Here is a 22,568-nt window from a genome sequence, read left to right as displayed (position 1 = left end):
GCGGTTTGGGAAGAAGAGGATTGAGCCATTGGTATCGCTTACTTGTGTAATTTTGAAGAATCTGAGCTAGCAGCAAAAATGAAGAATCGCTGCTATGATACCATAAAGAAGCAGGAAATCTGAGTTTGAGAAGATATTGATGTATAGATTTCTTGTATTGTATCTCATATGTATTACATGTATTTATACTATTTCATACATAAAACATGTGGTTGAGAATTAATCTAAAACATGTGAATCATTTCTTGTTTCTTGCTGACGTGTCCTGTGTTATTTGTTCGCATCCTCATTTGTTTTATTACAGCTGTACTCGTTCTCTTCTTGTTACTCTGAACAAGTTTAAAACAAAATCAAATATTTCCATAATACATTAATCAACAAATAATGCAGAAAAATAATAATTGCTCTTGTCATCGATGTCCAATGTATCCCTGAAAGGACAAGCACCACAGCTTGTAAGCTAATACTGTAACTAGAGATGTGCCTAAATTTTATGTATGTCAGGAATTCATGAGAAACCTTAATATCAATATATACTAAAGTTTTATAACAAACTCTAGTGGTTTTATAAAGTTTTCAACGAAACTAGGTAAATATGCCATGTTTTTCAACATAACTTTGCATATATGCCAGTGTTAAAATTATTATTGATATATCATCAAAAAATTATCTTGATCGGGTATGAATCTCGAAGAAAAATCAACCCGGAAACTTCAAAAATTAAATCCGGGTTCACCTTAACTCCGATTTTGGCAAACTTATAGTCAAACTGAGCGTCTCGGAAATACAAACCCAACGACATCAAATTCGACTCAATCCGAGCCCAAATGAGTCTAAATCAAGGACCCGAAGCATTGTTGGAAAGTTCGTATCATAATTTGAGTTGCCAAACGGTTTTCGAATTTGACGAACTTATAGTTAAATCGAGCAGCTCTATGAGTCAAATACAACGAGCCCCATATTGCAAAATTCTGAAGTCATTAAGACCTTCAAAAGCCTAATAAATAGTCCATGATCGAAGGATTTAATATCGACCATTCATCCGAACCACTCCATATTTGCCCCTGATCCCTCATCTATTTACGGGCCATGCCATTTCAGAAAATCTATAAATAGTCCCCTTATTTCTCTTGAGAGGGGACCTAAGCAAGAGGAAGAAGATAAGAAGGAGAAGAGAAGAGAAGATAAGAAGGTTACGAGGGAAGAAACTCCTCCTCAACCACTGCCGCTGGAATTCTGTCCGAGCACAGTCGGACTTCCGCCTGAAGGCTGCAATTCTGCCACATTTTGGAACGATGCTGGAATTCTGCCCGAACGTAGCCGCAATTCTGCCTAATTTCCAAACGATGCCAGAATTCTGCTCGATCTCCAAGTGACGCCGAAACTCTGTCCGACGATGTAGTTGGATTTCAATCCAAAAGTGTAGCATTATAATCTGATCGTCCTAAATTTAAGAATGAGTTAGCCTTTTGTACCTTAAATAAAACACTAGTGGAATTATTTCAACTGGGTGTGTCCCGTAGTTTTTTCCCTTTCTAGGGTTTCCACGTAAAAATCCTAATGTTTTTTTCTCTCTTGTTTGTGTGCTGGATATCACTACAACGCTGAGATGAAAATTTTCTAACTCTATCGCCGCATATATTCTAGCCCACAATAGTTTGGCGTCGTCTGTGGGAAATCTTATTCCATAACTCTAAATATTGCTATAATGGTCAATAGGCGCAGCAGTCGCATCATTGGAGCTTCTCGCTCCAACTCCCACCGGTCCAGAAATTAGTATATGAATCATAGACTCATGATATCTACATCTTTCTACCCTCTAGGGCAAAACGTCATTGGAGAAGGAACCTCGGGACTCTCCCTGGAAGAGAGAATCCGAAAAATGAAAGAATCTCAGAACAAGATCCTTCAACTCCTGCGAGAGTCTCGGCAACCAGCATTACCACAGCAGGAGGTTCTTCTCCCTCGAGCTTCACCACTGGCCAAAGCTGTTCAACTCAAACATCTTCAAGTGGAGATTCATCCTCCTTAGCCAAGAAGATATCTGCAATCACGCCAGGATAATGAACTTGCCGATACGGCAAGTTCTACCCATCTTTTGCCCACCCGTATGATTTGATTTAGGTAGGGGCTTATGACTTCCCTAAAAGATGCTCAATTAATTTATTTAATTTGGGGCTTACGGCTCCAATTAGGAGTTGCCCGAAGAATTTTGATTGGGTAGGTCTTATGGCTTCCTTAGAAGTTGCCTAAAGATGGGTCTTACGACCTAGCCCTATAAGCTAAGTGGCCCGAGTGGTTTAATTATTTTGGTTATATAGTCGTTCATTTAGAAGTTTCCCAACACGTGGGTCTTACTGCTTTGCTTAGAAGTAGCCCAAATGACGGGTCTTACAACTTAGTCCTATAGACTAAGATGCCCAAGTGGTTTTGAGTTTTTGGTCTAGGGTCATTCACTTAAAAGTTACCTAACACGTGGGTCTTACTGCTTCATTTAGAAGTAGCCCAAATAGTGGGTCTTACAACTTAGTCCTATAGGTTAAGATGCCCAAAGGGATTTGAATTTTAGATTTAGGGACGTTCACTTAGAAGTTCCCTAACACGCGGGTCTTACTGCTTCACTTAGAAGTAGCCCAAATGGCGGGACTTACAACTTAGTCTTATAGGCTAAGATGTCCAAAGGGATTTGAATTTTAGATTTAGCGACGTTAACTTAGAAGTTTCCTAACATGCGAGTCTTAATGCTTCACTTAGAAGTAGCACAAATGGCGGGTCTTACAACTTAGTCCTATAGGCTAAGATGCCCAAAGGGATTTGAATTTTAGATTTAGGGACGTTCACATAGAAGTTCTCTAACATGCGGGTCTTACTGCTTCACTTAGAAGTAGCCCAAGGTTTGTTAATGGGGGGTTAGAGGTTATGTCATTTTTTACCTAAGACATTCCCCTAAGGTCGAACTTACAGCTTTTATTTGAAAGTTTTCAGGTGGTGGGTCTTATAACCTAATTCTTATAAACCAGGCTGCTCGTTGTGGTTTTAAGTTTTGGGTTATATGGTCGTTTGTTTAGAAGTTCCCTAATGTGTGGGTCTTACTGCTTTGCTAAGAAGTATCCCAAATATCGGGTCTTACAACTTAGTCATATAGGCTAAGATGCCTAATTAAGGGGTTTAGGGTTAGGTTGCTTCCTAGCTATTACTCCTAAAGATTAGACTTATGGTTTTCATTTAAAAGTAGCCAAGAGAATTTTTGGAATTTATTGCTTCACTTAATAAATATATATTAAGTGAAAAAAAATTACCGATAGGATTTACTGCTTCCATTAGAAGTAACCTATAGGATTCAAATTAGCAAGGATATAGCTTTAAACACTTTACTCCCTCGACGATGGTATTAAAGTCATGTTTTTGTGTTTGTAGTTTGTTTCTACTACAATAGTTTATTGCTCTACTTGCTATCTAGCACTTCGTTCTATTTATAGTAGTTAGAATTACACTTTTTCAGCATTGCTTTTATTCGTGATTGTGCTGACTTTTGTCTGTTTACTTGCATGTACGTGATACTTGCATCAGTTCAGGGAGCCCACAAATAGATAGTTTTAGGTTACTGTTGCGGGCCTTGTGTGAGCTTGAGTTTGTTTGCTTGAGAGAGTCATAACTTGTACTTAAGTTGGATTTTTAGTAGAAAACATAGTTATTAATTTTTTTAATGCTTTTTTGATTTTATGTTTTATTTTGATTTAATTTATTGTATTAATTAATTAAGTTGATTAATTAAAAATGTTGAATTTTAATTTAATTTAATTTGATCAATTTGTGACTTTTAAATTTAGAATATATTTTAAAATTATTAAGCTATTTAAATTTGGTTTAAGTTAATTTAAATTTTGAATAGTAATTTAATTGTTTAAATTTCTCTTATGTGATTTAATTGACAAAACAATTTGTAGCCAGTTAATTAGTCTTTTCATTTGTTCGCTCCCTGAAAATATTTGAATGTGAGGATTTCTCAAGGCTTTAGTTGGTTTGAAATTAAATGGTTTGATTAAATTAAAAAAAATAATTCAGATTACCTCTTTTTTTAATTTTAATTAAAGTTTTAATATTAAATTAATTAATTTCCAGATTAGTTGCTTAATTGAAATTTTGATTTAAGTTTTAAGTTTTGTCTGATTTTAAATTTCCATTGGTTAATTAAAATGAATTAGATTATATAGGTTATTTATATATCCATTTACATTTGTTGATTATTAAGATTGCAGTTGAATTAATTGATTGAGAATTTTTCAATCTTTCCAAAAAGGCGAGGAGATTTGATCTTCAGAAGCTTTGACTGCTGACGGGGACGCCTCTAATTGTTATATATATATATATATATATAATGTTTAATAGTAATTACTATTAATGACCTTCTCCCCTCTATTATATTCACTGTTCAAGCAGCCGAAATTACAAGTGCAGTGATCGGACAAAGAGTCGCAGACGCCGGGGAAGATCGGAACAAGCCTTGTTGCAGAGAGAGGCGGGGGTCTATAAGCAGCATATATCTTAACACAGATATATTGATGCTATCCTATTACTGTTTTACACGTGTACCTCTTCCTTCCTCTATTCTATATATATCACACATATGTACTGTAGATAAGATGAATATACAATATTATTTTCCTTCCTCTTTCCGTTCTCTTCTCCGTCTCTGTCTCTGGTTTCTTGGTTTGTAATATTCTACAGGATCGGCTTTGATTACAACAAGAAGGCCAGAGATCGAACGGGAGGTGCCGTCGGCGGTCAATTTCCGTTCGTATGAGCCGATTTGAGCGCCGGGGGTGAGATTTCCACAGGTGGCGGTAGGAGACCAACAGATTTGAGCCGATTGGTGGAATTGGAGTAGTAGAAGCTTTGCAAGACGTCGGGCTGGGCTCCGGGTAGAGATTCTGAGTCTGATTGTTGCTTGAGCAAGAGAGGGAGAGAAGGAACCGTGCGCTCGAGAGACGTCGGGCTGAACTGAATTTCTGTGTGCGTAACCTCTCTTATTTTTTTTCTTTTGCTTGTTTTATTCTGATTTGAACCAACAACTGTAAGTGGCCATCGTGGCCACGACCTGTTCGCGGGCAGTTATGAATAGGGTTTTGAACGTAGAGCCTTCCCATACCAATTTTGCTTTCCTGGCATATATCTCCTTACACAAATTGTCTTTAATTACAATTAAATATATATGCCATTAGTTATATCCATTATATTTTATTTATTTATTTATTTATATTATATTGTGGCCTGCAGTTTTATAGAAACCCCTTATTGCGCATGCATAATGTTCGTCATAATGCCTTAAAGAGGGATAGCACTGTAGAACAATAATTTACTCCTCTGCATGGATCATTTTTCAAGCGTTAATCATTGAGAAGTGACAAGGAATTATTCTTAATTAATTCGACTTATCCTGTATGCATTAGCTATATTCATAGCTGCTTTTATGTGCAAGACTCACACTAGCTTTTCCGTCATAAGCTTTTAAGGAAATGCATGTCAGGTTGAATTCATCTTTATTTTGTAGCTAATTTTCTTTGGCATTGAAACACCAAAAATAGCTTATCTTAGATGAATAAACTTTTACTTCCATCATAAAATATCTTTATTTTGCATAAAAAAATATTCAATCTGTTTCCGTATTTGAGGGCCGTGGCCAACCAAACTATTGCAATTTAAACTTCAGCTTGCTAATTTCCTCGATCACATTTTGCGCATGAGCTAAAGATGACACTTCACTTTTGCTTGAATTGAGCTGCTGATGTAAATGCAGAAGCTTCTCTTACAATTTATTATTTTCAGCACATCTCTCTCTTTTTTTATTATTGATGAATTTTACTGGTAACTTAATAATTGAAGTAACCACTATAGACATGACTCAAATGACTATCTTTGAATAAACTCAAGCGAATACTTCAAATGAAAGTCTTTATGCATGCTAACCACTTCCAAACTTCACTGCCAAACAGAGATGACATATTGAATTTTGGGGATGGCACTACTGAAGATATCTACTAACAGTAGTTGGATCTTGATTTCAAATCCCCTAAGAGCATTATTTGCTTTGCAATCTTATATAGGACCACCATCTAGTATAATTTTTTTTAAAACTCTTTTGGGATTGAGATCTATTTGAACATTGTGATAAACTATTAAATTGAAAGGTATTGAAACTTATATCTGAATTATCTTCGACTGAATATGTCAACTGAACATTGAAATGTTTCATTTTCTTGTCTGATTATCTTTTGATATTTAATTCTTCTATTTTTTTTCCAAAAAAGTACTAAAACAAAACCTTGCTTTTGTTTCGACATTAATTCAATCGTTTGCAATTTTATTAAATTTCAACATTTACTGTGCTTCAAAAATAGGGTACTTGGTCCCTTGTTTCACCCCCTCCCAATCGCACCATACTTTGTTGCCGATGGACTTTTCGCACTAAGCTAAAATCTGATGGAACTCTTGATAGACATAAATTCAGACTTGTTGCACAAGGTTTTAATCAAGAGTTTGGCATCGATTACAAGGAGACCGTCAGTCATGTTGCGAAAATACTAACTATACACATCATGCTTACCATTGCTCTTCATAAAAATTGGCCGGTATTCCAATTAGATGTCGCAAATGCCTTCTTGCATGGCAATTTACAAGAGAAAGTCTACATGAAACAACCCCCATGTTTTGTTGATGAAAACCATCCTAATTATGTTTGTAAATTACATAAAACTATATATGGGCTGAAACAAGCCCCTCGTCAATGGTTTCATACATTCACAATCTTCCTTCAATCAGTTAGATTTATATTCAACAGGTCTGACCCTTCGCTATTATTCTTGAAGCAACAAAACATACAAATCTACATACTCATGTATGTAGATGACATTCTAATCACAGGCAACAACAAAACCAGCATTTCGGAGCTCATACTCAAACTGCAATCACAGTTCTCCCTCAAAGACCTCGGTCCAATCTCCTTTTTTCTGGGTATCCAAGTGCTCCACACATCCAATGGCTACTTTCTAAGCCAATCACAGTATGCTCAGGATCTTGTCCAAGCAGCATGTCTTGCGGATTGCAAGCCATCCTAATCTCCTATAGCAGTTAAACCAACCTCCACTGCCAGCAACTTCCTCCACTCTGATTCTATGCAATACCGAAAGCTATATAGCAGGTTCCTTACAGCATTTGACTATAACAAGACTTGATATTGCCTATGCCACAAACATTATCTGTCAACATATATATGCATCATCCCACCGAGAAAGACTTCAACATGCTCAAAAGGCTTCTACGATATATCCAAGGAACTCATCATTTTGGTCTCCCAATCACTCGCGGTACACTCCAGCTTCACTCATTCTCCGATTCTGATTGGGCAGCATATACCCTTGACCAAAAATCCATCTTTGGATTTTGTACCTTCCTAGGCAATTCCCTGGCCTCCTAGCATATGAAGAAACAAGTCATCGTAGCAAAATCCTCCACTGAAGTGGAATACAGGTCTCTTGCTTCATCAACCTCAGATATTATTTGGCTGAGAAGATTACTTTCGGATTTTGAAGTAGCCCCATGCTCTCCTATAATCCTCTCATGTGACAACACCTCAGCTTTAGCACTCGCTAATAATCATGTGTTTCATGCTCGAACGAAACACATCGAAATAGATTATCATTTTATTTGAGAGCGCATTTTATCCAAACCGTTAGCACTTGCTCGTTTCAAACTACTCAGAGACAAACTTGCAATTCGAGCACCTGAATCACAAGTTTGTGGGGGGGGGGGCTATTAGCATAGCAGATAAGGACCACCACCTATAAAAGGAAATCTGCTTATATCGGACTGCTCCACTACCTCGGACAGACGACCATTACAGCCAAAGGCCACTACCTCTACGCCTCTCACTATCTGCACTCTCTGTCATTATAACAAACTCTGATTCCCTTCTCTATTATATATACATGTATAAGGAGACTTCAATACTAATTCAGTGAAATGAAATCCCTCTAACATAAATGCTTGTTCTTACTGCTTCAGTTTTCCTTAGTTCTTTCTAATCTCTGTTTTACAGATTGCTTCAAGTTATACACAAAAGAATGTACGAGCTTGTCATTTAAGGGTTGTGGGAAAAATCTTGCGATGGGTTGTATCAAAGGCATGTTGAATGTGCATGATGGTCCTATAATACTCAATGCACCCATAAAAATTAAAAATCTCATCATAATATCATATTGTTCAATTTTTGGCAACTTAAATCCCACTAGAATGAGATGCTAAAGAATTGCATCGATTAGGGGTGAAGATTCTCGAAAGTTATGGAGATAAGTAAGTTTATTCATTTCACTCAAAGGGAACTCTAATGGATTAGTCTTCATAACACATCTCTTATATTATCGTGGATTTTTTATTCAATAGAAAAGAAAAAAATCTCTTATAACATTGCAAGGGGCTTCAATAACGTGGTGTTGATTTAAATCTTCCATGACTAGTGGAGGATTATGGATTTATCGCACCACGAAAAGGATGTATTGAACTATCGTATCTAAGTAATTTTGATGAGGTTGTGGTGGAGGAGGAACTGCAACATGAGATGATATTGTATAAGTGGCATCATACCCAAATTACTATTGATTTTATGGTGGGAGAACTCCTATCAAATTATGGTAGATATATTTGTTGTTTAATCTCCTCTAAGAGTTGCATAATTTGAATTTAAAGTTTTTCCATCATATGCATTCGCACCTCGAAAGTGAAGCCTGGGGTGCAGCCCTTCACCATATATATTCGACTATCCTGAGTAAAAGATTTATTATCAGCTATTAAAGAAATATAGCATGTTGGGAAATTTTTCACAAATGGCGTCAAACTATTATGTGTTGGAAAATTTTTGTCGGTAAAGTGTATGTTGGAAGGCATTTGATCCATCAATTTATCTTAAGAAGTATCCAAATCAAATGCTTAATTTAAGCTCATTTTGACTAGAATCAGATTAGTTATAGCATCGATAGGTTCATCTTGTCCAAACATTTAATTCGACCATAAGTTTGTTGAAGTCATAGTTTAGATGATCCTGAATTTAGTTCTAAAAGTCTCATTTCAAAAAAACCTCGAGATTCATATCAATAATGTGAACTTTCTGGAGTTGTATCAATATTATTAATTTATTATTAATGAATAAATGATTTTTATTCTGATTGAAATGCCAATCATACTTTGACATTATTATATATAGAAATGAATAAACGGTCCTGATTTATTATTGTCGAAATATCAACAATAGCAAAGATTTGCAGATCTTTAATTATGAATTGTAGTATAATTATGAAAAAAAAAAAAATTGAAAGCATATTGTACTGTGTATTTCAAATATTTTAAATTTATGTATGCTAAGAAAGTCGCCTTTAGGGGATTCTATTTTTGTTAAGCATGTTTAAAAATATTTATGAGTTTGTAACTCAACTTTTCTTTTCTAATAAAAAAAAACAAACAAAATTATAGTATTTCTCTTGAGTGAATTGCCCTAAATACTTGGTCTTCGTTTAGGACAGCTTTTTTGCGGCTTCTTAAAGCAGCTTTCTAGGACAAAAATTTAAAAAAGCCGATTTAAAAAGCAATAAAAAAAGCCGTCCCTAGGCTTCGTTTGAGAGCACTTTCTTATTGATTCTTAATGAAGTTTTTTTGTTAAAAATTTAATTTTTTATGCTAACAATTTTCTTTAAGCAGTACAAAAACCGTCTCGAAACATTAATCTGAGCTTATTTGAGCTCAGGAAGCCAGTGGATCAAAAAACCAGCTTCCTCGATATTTATACTCAGATCAAATTCAAGCTCAATTATACCAAACCCAATTGAAACTTTCCTTATTAATCCCGTTAACATGAGCTCACTACAAGGTTCTCTACCAACCTTTAACGACTTGTTCTTTGCAGTGGCGCATAAGAAGCGCTTTCCAACCTGCGGCAACTTATTCTTGTTTTTCATCAATCAGATAGAAAGAAAGAGAGAGATAGAGAGAGAACTTAGCTAACAAAGTTAGATCTTTCTCAATGGCTAATCCTGGTAGAATTTTCAACAAGTGTCTCCTGCAAAGTGAAGATCTCCTGCAGGTTTGACCTTTCCTCATCTTCTCAGCCTCATTTCTCTCTAAACAAGTCTGTTTCAATAGCCATTGTGCACTTTGATAGTAATAGCGGGCACACTACAACTATGTATGAATGTATGCAGTACATGTTGCACACAAGTGTCTATCCTAGAGAACATGAACAGCTCAAGGCTCTGAGGGAGGAGACCATGAAAAGATGCATCAGGCAATGCTTAATCCTTTTTTCACCTGCTTATTTGTCAAAGATTAAGGCTTCATTTGGGACGGCTTTCTTACTGCTTGTTAAAGCAGTTTTGTAGTACAAAAGTTTTAATTTTTATACTAGAAAACAACTTTAAGAAGTAGTAAGAAAGTCATCCCAAACAAAGCCTTATTGTTTCTTAAAACAGCTTTCTAATATAAAAATTAAAATTTTTAAACTAGAAAGCTGCTTTAAAAAGCAGTAAGAAAACTGTCTCAAACAAAACCTAAAGCCTCATAATATGAGAATTATCATGCACACTTCTGCAAAACAATGCAACATTTCTTTCACAGAACTAAACAAGACTTGAGACTTTCAATAGCAGCTTTTTCTTAGCTTTTTATATGGCTTTTCAACTAAGACAAAACACAGAAACTGGTTCTTTCATCTCAATATAAGAGAACAATGCAACACAATAGTTTTCAGCATTACAAAAGAAAACTTAAGCTGGCTTTGCAAGCCTGATTCATTATGGATGTGTGGTTTATAGATTCAAAAAACAAAGGAAAAAAAAACTATTTTGTTGTAATCTTGGTATTTAATGAATGAGAACAGATCAGTGATGAGTGTGCCCCCTGAGGAAGGCCAAATCCTCTCTATGCTGCTCAAGGTGATAAATGCAAGGAAAACTATAGAGATTGGGGTTTTCACAGGCTACTCCCTTCTCTCTACGGCTTTGGCATTGCCAAATGATGGCAAGGCAAGTGAGAACTCGGCATTTTTATGTGTTATGTATGCCTTCCACTTTCATGGTGCTATTTAATGCCATGAGGGGATGAAATTGGGTACATTGGTAAATACAGTATGCATCACGGATTTTTTTTTTTCTTTTTCTTTTTACAGATAACTGCTATAGATGTTGATAGGTCAAACTACAAGATTGGTCTGCCATTTATACAGAAGGCAGGTGTTGAGGGTAAGATCAAGTTCATTGAATCAGAAGCTCTTCCAGTTCTCGACAAATTCGCTCAGGAGGTAAATATTTTTTTTTCTTGTCCATATAAACATTGTTAAGAACGAAAATATAGGATAACTCGGGATAAGATCACATAAAATGGATATTTAGGTTTCATTTGGGACAACTTTTTTATTGCTTTTTAAAACGACTTTTTAGTTTAAAAATTAAAATTTTTATACTAGAAAGCAGCTTTAAGAAGCAGTAAGAAAGCCGTCCCAAACAAAGCCTTAATGTGAATTCTAGATAGATTATCCGCTCCATAGTTACACACCATAGGTCTAACTATGAAGCCCTTTAAATACTAGAATGTTATAGCAAAATCTTATCAATATTATATTTACTTGCAAGATATTATAACGGGATATAGCCTGAAGAATCTTTAAAATAAATGTGCCAACAGTAGGAATCAATTTACAAAAAATCTCGGTGCTCATAAAATTGTCATCAACTTGCTTTACAGGATGGGTATTTGTAGCTAACTTTTCTCACTTGTGCTTCTATGTAGAACAGGCCACAATTTTTAAAACATGGCATATATAATCTAAGGTTATTCTCAAGCATTATTTAACCATGTAATATGATTTCAGAGCATCTGTGCTATCCGTTATCTAGTTATGTCGTATATTGATGAACATGTTACATCATAAAATTGAAATAAAGTAAATTTTGTACTACAATTTACCTGAATTATTACTCGCAGATGAATGAAGATGAAATGTTTGATTTTGCATTTGTGGATGCTGACAAAGAGAACTACAGCAATTATCATGAAAGGTTGCTCAAGATTGTCAAAATTGGTGGCCTGATACTGTATGACAACACCCTCTGGTTCGGCAGCGTTGCGACGCCAATGAATCCAGATATGCCCAAAGATTTCAACGAGGACCGCGAGAGCACTATAAAGCTCAACAAAGAACTAGCTGCCGATCCAAGGATCGAATTGTGTCAGGTTTGCATTGGCGATGGACTCACCATTTGTAGGCGGGTTGCTTGAGATAGTAAGCTGTGAAGGAAGCAGAACATGCAATTTTCTGCTTTATCTTTCTACTTTTCTTATGTTCTGGATCCTAAAACCACATCTTATTAAATAAGAGATGTACTTTGATGGATGTTGAACGATACTTCTCAACTGAATTTGCTTTCATTTTAATGTTGCTGCATATATGCCTAGTTTGTTCTAATAAAACGTTTGACAGTGCATGCATTATAATAAGTTAAACTCATATCTCAAGAACTTGCTTGCATTTTAATAAGTGATGCCTTGACCCATAGGCACAATTTGTTCCTCACAAGTTTTGAAAGTGGTTGCAGTTAAGTTCAAGAAGTTGACTTAATTTAGGAGAGTTTTCGTGATATTCATTTGTTCTGCATGCAATCATTTCTCACAGACTCAAACCTCTTGTCATGAAAGATCCCCAAAGAGGTTAGGAAAAGTAAATCGAGAAACAGACGAGCTGCAGAGAAGTTAGGAAAATTGAACAAGGAAATGGCATCAGGAGCGATATTAAGAGTCATACAAGGGGAGATGAGGTGATGTTCCAATTAAGTGTATAGTTGCAGCAGAGAGGAAGGCAAGAGGAGGAAGAGGATATTAAAAGAGAGGAAGAAGTTGATAGGAGAAAATTGGAGGGAATCAATTGAAAGGAAGAACCCTAGAGAAAATTTTGTAATTCAATCTTTTTTATGAACTCATGATAAGCTTTATGGCCTTATGACCTCTACAAACAAAAAGGGGCGCTTAAGAATAATTAAGCAATATCTATAAACATGAAACTCCAAACTAGTTTAAAACAAAATCAAATATTTCCATAATACATCAATCAACAAATAAAGCAGAAAAATAATAGTTGCTCTTGTCATCGATGTCCAATGTATCCCTGAAAGGACAGGCACCACAGCTTGTAAGCTAATACTGCTACTAGGGAGGTGTCTAAATTTTATGTATGCCAGGAATTCATGAGAAACCTTAATATCAATACTAAAGTTTTATAACAAACTCTAGTGGTCATATAAAGTTTTCAACGAAACTAGCCAAATATGCCATGTTTTTCAACATAACTTTGCATATATGCCAGTGTTAAAATTATTTTACTTGTTTATAAAATTTTAAAATGATCGCCACTTCCACAAAATCTTCCAAAGCATGGGAAGATTTAGGAAAATTCAATTATTACCATTGTTTACTCAATTAAGTTAAAATAACCAAATGTTTAAGAGCATAATTGACTTGATTATAACACAATTAATAGAAAAATTTTGAACACAAATTTTCTAGATTTTTATTTTTTATGTTTCCAGTACTTCAAAATATAGATAAAACTTGCATGGTAAATCACTTAAATTTTTGGGTTAAATTTTAAAATAGCCCCTCTACAATTCATATATGCTACTTTTAGTCCCAGAGTATAGCGTTGCTCCAATTTAATACTTCGATTATATAAAATTAATCCCAAATGATCCCTTCGGGACTAAATTGGAATAAATTTTGTAAAGTCAGAGGACTAAATTGGGATCAATTTTATATTATAATTACAACATGAGGAACTATTTTGGATCAATTATATATAGTTGGGGGACTAATTGGGACTATGATATTTTGGAACTAAATTGGTCATGCTCGAATAGTCTGGGGACTAGTTTGGGATTTTTCTTTTTTTCTTTTTTATAAATAATTTTGAGTTGTTTCTCAAAACAATGAAAACAAGAATGAAGTGGTTTTAGTTTTCTATTTTTAAACAAGTGATCATCATCACAGTGGCCTCCAATATCAATAATAGATGCTTTGGCATGCAAAATCTTATCCTTCATAGCTTAAATGTTGAATGAAAATAATCATCTATGAGGTGCACCGCTATGAGAAGGCCATCACTACAGTCTACCACCTCCATGACTCTAACAATGGACAGAGGGAAAGGGTGAGGAGAGAAAGAGTTCAAGATCAACCAAATTCCCTCAAATATCATGATATTTGGTTTTATCTACCTTGAACTCTATGTTGTATTGAGAGGCTCATAATTTTTAGGTTCCTACTCTCTACTCCCCAATGTTGATTGGATTTACATGATGGCGAAAAACCCCCATACAACGCCACATAAGGGTTCATAACAGACTTGTACTTCTCAAATTTCTACTTCTAGAATGGTCGCATCCTAGCCCTATGTGTGGCATCAGCACCAATATTTTGAGTCCTTTAAGTCCTCGAGGAATTATTCTTGATCTTAGGAATTCTTTTCAAGCATAAGGAGTCTTTCTTGGGTTATCCCTCCCAACCACTGGCGGTCCATCTTGATATCGGAGAAACTACAAGGATGCCCAATGGTGTATTTAAGACAACATTCATATCAGAACCATTGCAATTTCAAGGTTTTCTTATAAAGAAATATTCTCAATGATCAAAGTGTTTATTACCAATCATCAATCTCTCATGGCAACAATACAATAACTACTAATCATGGACCAAGGTTGTGGTCGCACCGAGAGGTATAAATGACCCAGACAACATCTATAAAGGCTAACTCAATATCTAATTAACCACTCTCATGAGGCCCTTGAACAAATAGCCAAAGAAGCATTGTCACTAAAACCTTCAACCTTGGAGTTCTATGTATTCCTCGACCCTTCTCCATAATTATAGTAGGCATTGTAAAACATAAGTGACACTAATAAAAGCTCTTGTAATGGCATTTCCATCATGGCTTAGGTCAATACAACAAAGGCATCCCAAATTAAATATTTTTTACTCTCTAACATGTTATTTTCATTTACTTACGCTAGTCCGGATTGATTCACTTCAAGGATAGTGAGTTTTTCTCGTCTTTATCTTTAATACCAACAAAACACAATTATTATCATCTCAAGTAAGCTCACTTTTCATCCTTAAAATTTGGTGCCAATTGCGAGAAACTAGCATTAAAAACCGTTGTTAAAAGAATTTTTTTTTAGAGGGGGGAGACTCCAAATCCAAGCAACCAAATAGCATGCATCAAGTTTGTAAAACCCGAACCAAAGATATAACCGAAAAAAGGGAGGTTTAAGGTTCAATGGTTCGACCGGGGTCAAACTGATTGACATGATAAATATCACAAATATTTAAATGATATCTAAATGATAAGATAACAAAGTAGTAATTATAAAATAATATAATTTTAGAACTAAAAATAAATAAATTCATACATAAATAATATATTCCATCATTTTAAATTTAAACATAAAAAATTATTAATTTATGTTATATATAAATATAAATAAATTACTAATTTTAAATTTAAATGTAAATATCTCACTCATTGATTTTAATTCACAATTAATAGAAATTTAATTCATATATAAATATATATGGATGGCAATGTCATGTGAGTAAATTTTGTTGGAGTTTATTTAAAAATCAATTATTATAACAAATATAAAGTTATTTCAAATTTAAATTTAATAAAACAATTTAATTGATTAAATTTATTTATTTTTTAAATAATTATATAAAATAAATAACTATTGAGCCGACCAGTTCTTAAAAACCAAAACCGGTTTGGCGATCAAACCACCGATTCTAACCGGTTTTATCTGGTTCATTGCAAAGCTGGTTTTAGAGAAAACCTGAACCGGCCAACCAACCAATTCCCGGTTGAACCGATCAAAACGACTGGTCCAGTCCGGTTTGGCTTTCAAAACAATGGTATGCATGGCATACAATGTCTGATTCTCAACTCATCAATGCCAAGGCTTGCAAACTCCAGCCTTCTCTATTGGGGAAGATCACTTCAATGTAATGACCTAGAGGGCATCCATGATGTTAGCGCGCAAAGTCTAGGAGAACCTCTATAATCATCGTTGCATTGTCCTCGTGCAACTTGAGAAGATTACCCTCCCCTAGAAGAAAAACTTAGAAAGCATGCAATCAATCAGTTATGATCAGCTAACTTGTAACTCGCATCATTATTGCTTTGTTCACATCTATCAGCCTGGCCGATAATGAGGAGCTCGACCCTGCTGGCAAAACATTAGCAGAGGACCCAACATAATGCTCCTTTCATTGAAGTTTGCAGCTGCTATCTTGGGAGACTCTATCCTAAGTTCTATGCTACTACTTCAAGAACCTTCGTCAAAGTCTTGAGGGATTTGTTAAGTATAGCCACGGGTAGATCCCTTAGGAGGCCTCAGCCACAACATCAGAGGGGAGGACATCAATAATGTATGACCCACCGCAAGATTAAAAAGGATGATTAATAAATAAGCTATATGAATAATACATAATAAAGGCCTCAATATAACCCAAACTTACCACAATTCATTGGCCTAAGAGCTTCCCCGGGACTCTCACACCTACCCTCTTCTCAGTTGGAATCATCAAATTCGAATAGCACTCCCAAAAAACTATTCAGATCTCAGGCCTGTCAACATCCTTGGACACCAAATCATTGCCCCAACTTACAATCTTCTTCTTCAGACCAATAAAATTCTTACGTAAAGGCTCAGGTTATGCAATCTCCTAGTCAAAGGAACATCGACATTTTCTCAACTGAGATGAACAAGTATTTTTTCATCCAACATTAGTTGAAAGAAGGTAATCCAGCAATAATTAGGAACAAGTCAAGTTATGTCAAAACATAGCAAATGAACTCAAAATACCTCATCCTTAAGAAATGATGAACACTCATCGCCATTGAAGTGACCTTGTCCTATCCAAGAACCATATTGATCTGGGTATATGGTGAACGCATTTGGGGGAGCTACATCAGTATGATTTTCAACATCTCAGGAGGGATGATATCTCCACCCCCATTATGAAACAGGCATTGATGAGAGGAAATAATCTTCTGAAGGCTGCTATGGCATCTCAATCTGCCGTCCAACTTGGTCTATTAATGGCCTTACCCATGATTATGGAGATTGGGCTGAAAAGGGGATTCAGAACTGCATTGGGAAATATAACCATCATGCAACTTCAATTGTACTTAGTGTTCTTTACATTATTGCTTGGAACAAAATCTCATTATTTTGAACGGACAATCCTACATGGAGGAGTAAAATATAGAGCTACTGGATGAGGATTCGTTGGGCAACATGTAAAGTTTGCAAAGAACTACAATATGTACTCTATAAGTCATTTTACAAAGGGTCTGGAACTTATGTTGCCACTAATTATTTATCAGATCTATAGATCTGCAACTACTAATTCAATAACTTTTATGCTTCTTACTGCATCAATGTGGTTCCTTGTTATTTTTTGCATCATTTCTTTTTAACCTTTCTGGCTTTGAGAGAAAAAAAAATAGTTGATGACTGGGATAGCTGGAGTAAGTGAAGAAAAAGTGAAGGTATTGGAATAGATGTTAAAATTTTGAAAAATGTTATATTCTCTAGAGTGAAGCAAGAGCAGATAATGAAGGATATAGAACTAGATCATGTGCTAAGTAGTTATCGACAGGAAGCAGATTTTGTTGTTAAAAGAGATGATCAGGAGACAGTTTCCCTTCCTTACATCTTAAGGACAAGGTGACTCTTTGGAAAGGGAGTATTGATACGCCAGGGCGGCCCACCTTGTGCGGCCCAGGGGAAGATATTTAGAAGGTTCCTAATCAAGATGAGTTGTTTAGAAAGGTTCTTAATTAAGGGGAATTATTTAGGAAGGTTTTATAATTATGATTATATTCATATATTGTTTAGGAAAGGTTTTCTAAATCATGTTTAATTGTTATGGAAGATTTCCCAAATTATGTTTATATTATTTATGAAGTATTTAATTGTTTAGGAAGGTTTCTAAAATTATGTTTAATTGTTTAGAAATATTTCTTAAATCATATTTAATTGTTTAGGAAGATTTCCTAAATTATATTAGGAGAAAATCAATTAAGAAATTCTTTCATAATTGATTTTCTTTTCTCATTGAAACCTTTCCTAATTGAATTATATTTTAAATTAAGGAGGGAAACATATTAGGAAGGACTTTGATTATAGAGGGAGGAAGGAAGCTTTTTTTATTATTTTTTTATTTTTTAAAAAATAGCCTTAAGCACAAACTGACTCAAATAATAGTAGGGTTTATTTTAGGTTTATACAGATTTTGTTATGAGTGTTGTAGCTTTCTTTTTGTGAGGAATCCTAGTGGCGTCTGGGTTTAGGAGAGAACGTCCTCCTCTTGAAAGAGGACCATGTATCTTGCTTTTGTTATTAATTTCCTAGCAATAAAAAAATCCGTTTGGTGCTGAATTTCTCTTGTTCGTTGGTTATTTTGCTGAATTTCTCTTGTTTGTCGGCTATTTTTGATACCAAGGTGTATCATAGGTCCTCTTCGTTGGTGTACTTAATACTACAACACTACAATTCATTGGTAAGATATAGGCGTTGAGCATAAATTAAAACCACATGAATTCTTAATATTAAAACTTCCAGTTAAATAGTTCCATTTGCTAAATAATTCCATTTTTTTGCAACAGGTTTCAGCAAGATTAACTAGTTAGAGCGCCAGAGCGCTCGTGTTCCATTTCAAATGGTAAATGTGGAAAAAAAAAACTCTAAGATGGAATTAGAATCATGAAATCCTCACAAGTACTACAGCACATATCATATTAAAATATCTCAGACTCACGCACCTGATAAAATGCGTCACAACAGTTCTGCAAGATATAATTTACACAAAGTGACCCAAATTAATTACCTGATACAAGGAATGGAGTAAAACAATTATAGAGAATCTGAAAGCATAATTATGATTGCCTTAGAACTTCACCGGTTGTCAAATCTAACTTGATTTCCAGTAAAATCTTTCATCCAATGCTCATGTGCTACTAGGAGCATCATTACCACCTGCTGGTTTACGATTTAAATAACGGATAACAGCATCTTCAACCCTATTCAACAGACGCAAGAACAAATTTAGTTTATTCATAGAAGCAACATGAATTTTATCTTGATAGTGTGAGGAGCATACCATGGTTGACTGTAGAAGTCTGCACGGCGTTCCTTCTCAACATTACGACTTGCTTCTCCAGCAACAAGCTTCAAGTCCCTACTTTGAGAAGCAATTAGAGCATTTATAAACTCCACTGGTGACTGGCTAAAACCAAGAAAGAATGCTCTCCTTCGTCGATGCTCATGGATCTTCTTAATTGAAGCACAAATCACTTCATCACAAGCCTCAATCTCTTTGTGTTTCTCTGTATTTGCAAGGAAAGCAGAAATTTCCTTCTGCACGGGGAAAGGAATATCGACCAAAATATCATAGCAAGCATGGCCTGCAGGACCATTACCAGAAAGCCTAATCCTGTGCTCCAAATGTATGGGCTGCGGGGGTGACAGGTGTTGAGAAATCTTCTGCGAAACCAATGAAAACTTCATCTTATCATCTCCAAACACCTTCTTCAATGGTGGATCACAGGTAAAAAACGAAGGATCGCTAGGGTTTTGCAATTTCTTAGCCTTAACATAGTGCCAAATCCCGTTTATAATTCTAGCTCGAGTGTCCACTTCAATGCCAAGAACCTCCATCAGTGCGGGAGATAACTTGAATTTCTCGGGATTATAACTCATTTCAAGCCGTATATTCACATTGAATTCCTTATCCCCTTTTCTCTTAATCTCAAAGCCCTCATGAGGAGCAGGCGACCTTGCATTCTCCCAAATAATTGTCGGATTCTCCGGGTAAAGCATAGGGTCTAGACCAATAGTAACTCTCTTAAAAAAAGATGAGAACTTAGGATACGCAGGATTCGGATTAGCCAAAGCCTCTGCAGAATTGGGGTCAACCCCATCCTCCAAAATCCTCCCAATTATCTTGAGAGACCAAGATGGCGGCTCAGCATTCTTTGGATCCAAACCCAACCTATTCTGACTGGAAAAAGTATTGAAAACATAAACTCTAAGGGTTTTCTGCAATGTAGGAGGATTTTTCAAGGATTCCTGGATGTCAACCTTCTTCCTTGAAAGGGCGGCATCAATCCGTGCCTCGAATTCAAGCAACTGGGTATAGAGAGCTGATTCTGGCAGCAGGGCAGCTACGCGATCTGGTAGATGCTTCTCAGGGAGCTTCCTCTTCTTCCGGCGGATTGCAGGAGTTAGTTCTGCAGATTTGAAGCTGTGAACAGCAGCCACCGATGATGCCGGCAGTGCAGGACGAGGTGGAGGCTTCTGAGGGGGCCTTTTGGGGCCACCAGAGAGCCCAGGGGAGGGGGTAGAGGCACCGGGGCCCAGCATGGAAGCCTGGGACTGGGCGGCAAGGTGGGATTGTAGGGATTGTGACTGGAAAAAGTTTTGGAAAGGGGAGGCTGAAGAGGGTTGGGGTTGTGGAGGGGGGCGCAGGTGGGGAAGCGGAGTTACAGGGGAAGAGGACATGCCGCCGGCAAGTGGTGAGCCGGCGATGGGTCGTGGAGGGTTGGCGTTGTTGAGGTTGTTTGATGACATGGAAGCGTAGGGTTAATTTTGATAACCCTAGATGTTGATTAAGGAATTGACGAAGAACAGTTCAAAACCCTATCTTTCGATCTGGAAGAAGAAACTCGTTGAAAAGGTTGGGGAACGATGGGAAGGGGAGAGGAGAGGGATTCGTGGAGAGATTGCTCACTTCCGTTGCGCTTTACATCGACGGGGAAGTGCCAAGTGAGATCGACGGCGGAGGACAAGAGCCGGGTTCTACTTTCCTCGCGCAGGAGTTATTTGGACCGGACCGATTCAGTTTTTTTTTTTTTTTTTTTTTTTTTTTTTTTTTTTTTTTTTTTTTTTTTTGAGATTTACATACATATCATTTTTTTCATTTAAATCGATTAAGAAAAATTTGAAAATAAAATATATATATATATATATATATATATATATATATATATGAGTTTCAATATTCTTGATTTGCATTAAGATCAAAGCCTCTCAATTAATAAGATCAAACTAAACTGCGTTGGGGAGATTAAGGACTTTTTGTTTTGAATGACTTATTACTGCTCTCTTAAAGCCGTTTATTAATAAAAAATTTAAAAATTTTGTATACTTAAAAATTAGATATTATGAAAGCATGTTATAAAAAGTCGTCCTAAATAAAACTTAGAAAAGAAACTAAAATATTTGATTTGAGTCTCGAGAGCATTTTGCTTATATTCGTTACGAATATACTTATTTCTTTATAAAATTCTAAGTAATATTGATTTTATCAAATATACATTACAATAATTTCCATATAAGTATCTGAAAAAATACACAATGTTTGAGAAAATAAAATTTTATCATTACTTGAAATTTAAAATGAAGTAATTTATATAAAATCTTAAACAATTCGACGATAAGAAATTTTTGAAAAGTTAAAATTTAATGAATATGAGACCTCTGTAAAGATATTTTTTACATAAATATAAGCTACTAATTATGAAGTAACATGCCCTTCCAGTAATTATAAGAATGTGGGATTAAGTTTAAAACCCTTTAATGATCAGGCCACAGACTGTAGTATTATACTTTGTTTCATATATTTTTCTTCCATGCTTCTATCATGCTGAGTTGCTAAAAGTAGTCTCTTCCAACTACAAGCTCTATTTACATTTATTGTGCATTGTTTTCAATATTAAGAGAGAGGTAGGGGTGCAATTTCAGGTCACGGGTCAGGATCGGATTGAACCCGAAATTGACCCGCACCTGTTCAAGTTTCGGGTTGACCCGACCTCATATTTTTGCAAACTGGGTCGATTTTTCTAGACCCGAACCCAACCCGCTTCAGGTTACGTCGAGTTCGGGTCAACCCGACCTCCACTTAATTTCAGCAGCGACAGCAGGCAGGTCGGAGGTGGCGCGTGTTGCAAGTGCGGACGTGTTAGGGCAAACGCGGGATACTGTCTGCGCTCCCAGTTAGCGGTTGAGCGGAGTGCGCACGCGGGAGCGCGCTGAGTGGACGTGGGCAAGTGCGTCAGCGCATCGTGGCTGCGGAGCGGGAGTGGCCGAGTGACCGACGCGGGCAGCGAGTCGCGCGCCGGCAACGGGGCAGTGGTCGCGCGCGACAAAGGGGTAGCGGGGTGGCGCGAGTGCACAACGTGGGGAGCGCTCGAGTGCACGACGCGGGGTGCGCTCAAGTGCGCGAGCGACGCATGCGTGCAGGCGGTCGTGGGGCATCCTGGTTTATGAGTTATTCCGGGTCAATTCGGATCATTCTCGGGTTTCCGGATCAACCCGAACCCGACCCTATTTTGCAAATGGGTCAGTTTTCCGGACCGGAACCCGACCCGCTTCGGGTTCAGATCAACCCAAACCCAAAATTTTTAGGTCGGGTTCGGG

At 36.3% G+C, this 22,568-nt stretch overlaps 2 protein-coding genes across 5 annotated transcripts; one reads left to right on the top strand and one right to left on the bottom strand.

The window, feature by feature from the left end:
- Nucleotides 1-4,434: 4,434 nt before the first annotated feature.
- LOC110092467 (norbelladine 4'-O-methyltransferase) lies at nucleotides 4,435-12,474 on the top strand. Of its 4 annotated transcripts, XM_020817025.2 has the most exons (7): nucleotides 4,435-5,013; nucleotides 9,748-9,916; nucleotides 10,012-10,129; nucleotides 10,248-10,330; nucleotides 10,922-11,066; nucleotides 11,210-11,341; nucleotides 12,025-12,474. In XM_020817025.2, the coding sequence occupies exons 3-7, from the start codon at nucleotides 10,070-10,072 to the stop codon at nucleotides 12,316-12,318; spliced, it is 714 nt and encodes a 237-aa protein (XP_020672684.1). In that variant the 5' UTR covers nucleotides 4,435-5,013; nucleotides 9,748-9,916; nucleotides 10,012-10,069; the 3' UTR covers nucleotides 12,319-12,474. The 4 variants fall into 4 exon arrangements, with proteins under 4 accessions (XP_020672684.1, XP_020672685.1, XP_020672686.1 ...); XM_020817026.2 differs by lacking the exon at nucleotides 9,748-9,916; XM_020817027.2 differs by lacking the exon at nucleotides 9,748-9,916 and having other exon boundaries at nucleotides 9,953-10,129.
- A 6,349-nt stretch (nucleotides 12,475-18,823) lies between these two features.
- Nucleotides 18,824-20,991, bottom strand: LOC110092509 (SWI/SNF complex component SNF12 homolog). Its single transcript, XM_020817089.2, has 2 exons — nucleotides 19,252-20,991; nucleotides 18,824-19,171 (listed from the first exon to the last, which is right to left on the bottom strand). The coding sequence occupies exons 1-2, from the start codon at nucleotides 20,718-20,720 to the stop codon at nucleotides 19,099-19,101; spliced, it is 1,542 nt and encodes a 513-aa protein (XP_020672748.1). The 5' UTR covers nucleotides 20,721-20,991; the 3' UTR covers nucleotides 18,824-19,098.
- Nucleotides 20,992-22,568: the final 1,577 nt, after the last annotated feature.

The sequence above is a fragment of the Dendrobium catenatum genome, unplaced genomic scaffold (genome assembly GCF_001605985.2).
Source record: "Dendrobium catenatum unplaced genomic scaffold, ASM160598v2 fragScaff_scaffold_9, whole genome shotgun sequence".
Taxonomy (NCBI): Eukaryota; Viridiplantae; Streptophyta; class Magnoliopsida; order Asparagales; family Orchidaceae; genus Dendrobium; species Dendrobium catenatum.
The sequence above is the reverse complement of the archived record's forward strand: the minus strand, read 5'-3'. Positions and strand labels throughout refer to the sequence as shown.

Bases quoted from the DNA above. Each gene is read 5' to 3' on its own strand.
- LOC110092467 (XM_020817026.2), top strand. From the start codon at position 10,070: ATGGCTAATCCTGGTAGAATTTTCAACAAGTGTCTCCTGCAAAGTGAA. The intron at 11,067-11,209 runs GCAAGTGAGAAC...TTCTTTTTACAG, and splicing joins CATTGCCAAATGATGGCAAG to ATAACTGCTATAGATGTTGA. The intron at 11,342-12,024 runs GTAAATATTTTT...TATTACTCGCAG, and splicing joins TCGACAAATTCGCTCAGGAG to ATGAATGAAGATGAAATGTT.
- LOC110092509 (XM_020817089.2), bottom strand. From the start codon at position 20,720: ATGTCATCAAACAACCTCAACAACGCCAACCCTCCACGACCCATCGCC. The intron at 19,172-19,251 runs GTATGCTCCTCA...TCTGTTGAATAG, and splicing joins GACTTCTACAGTCAACCATG to GGTTGAAGATGCTGTTATCC.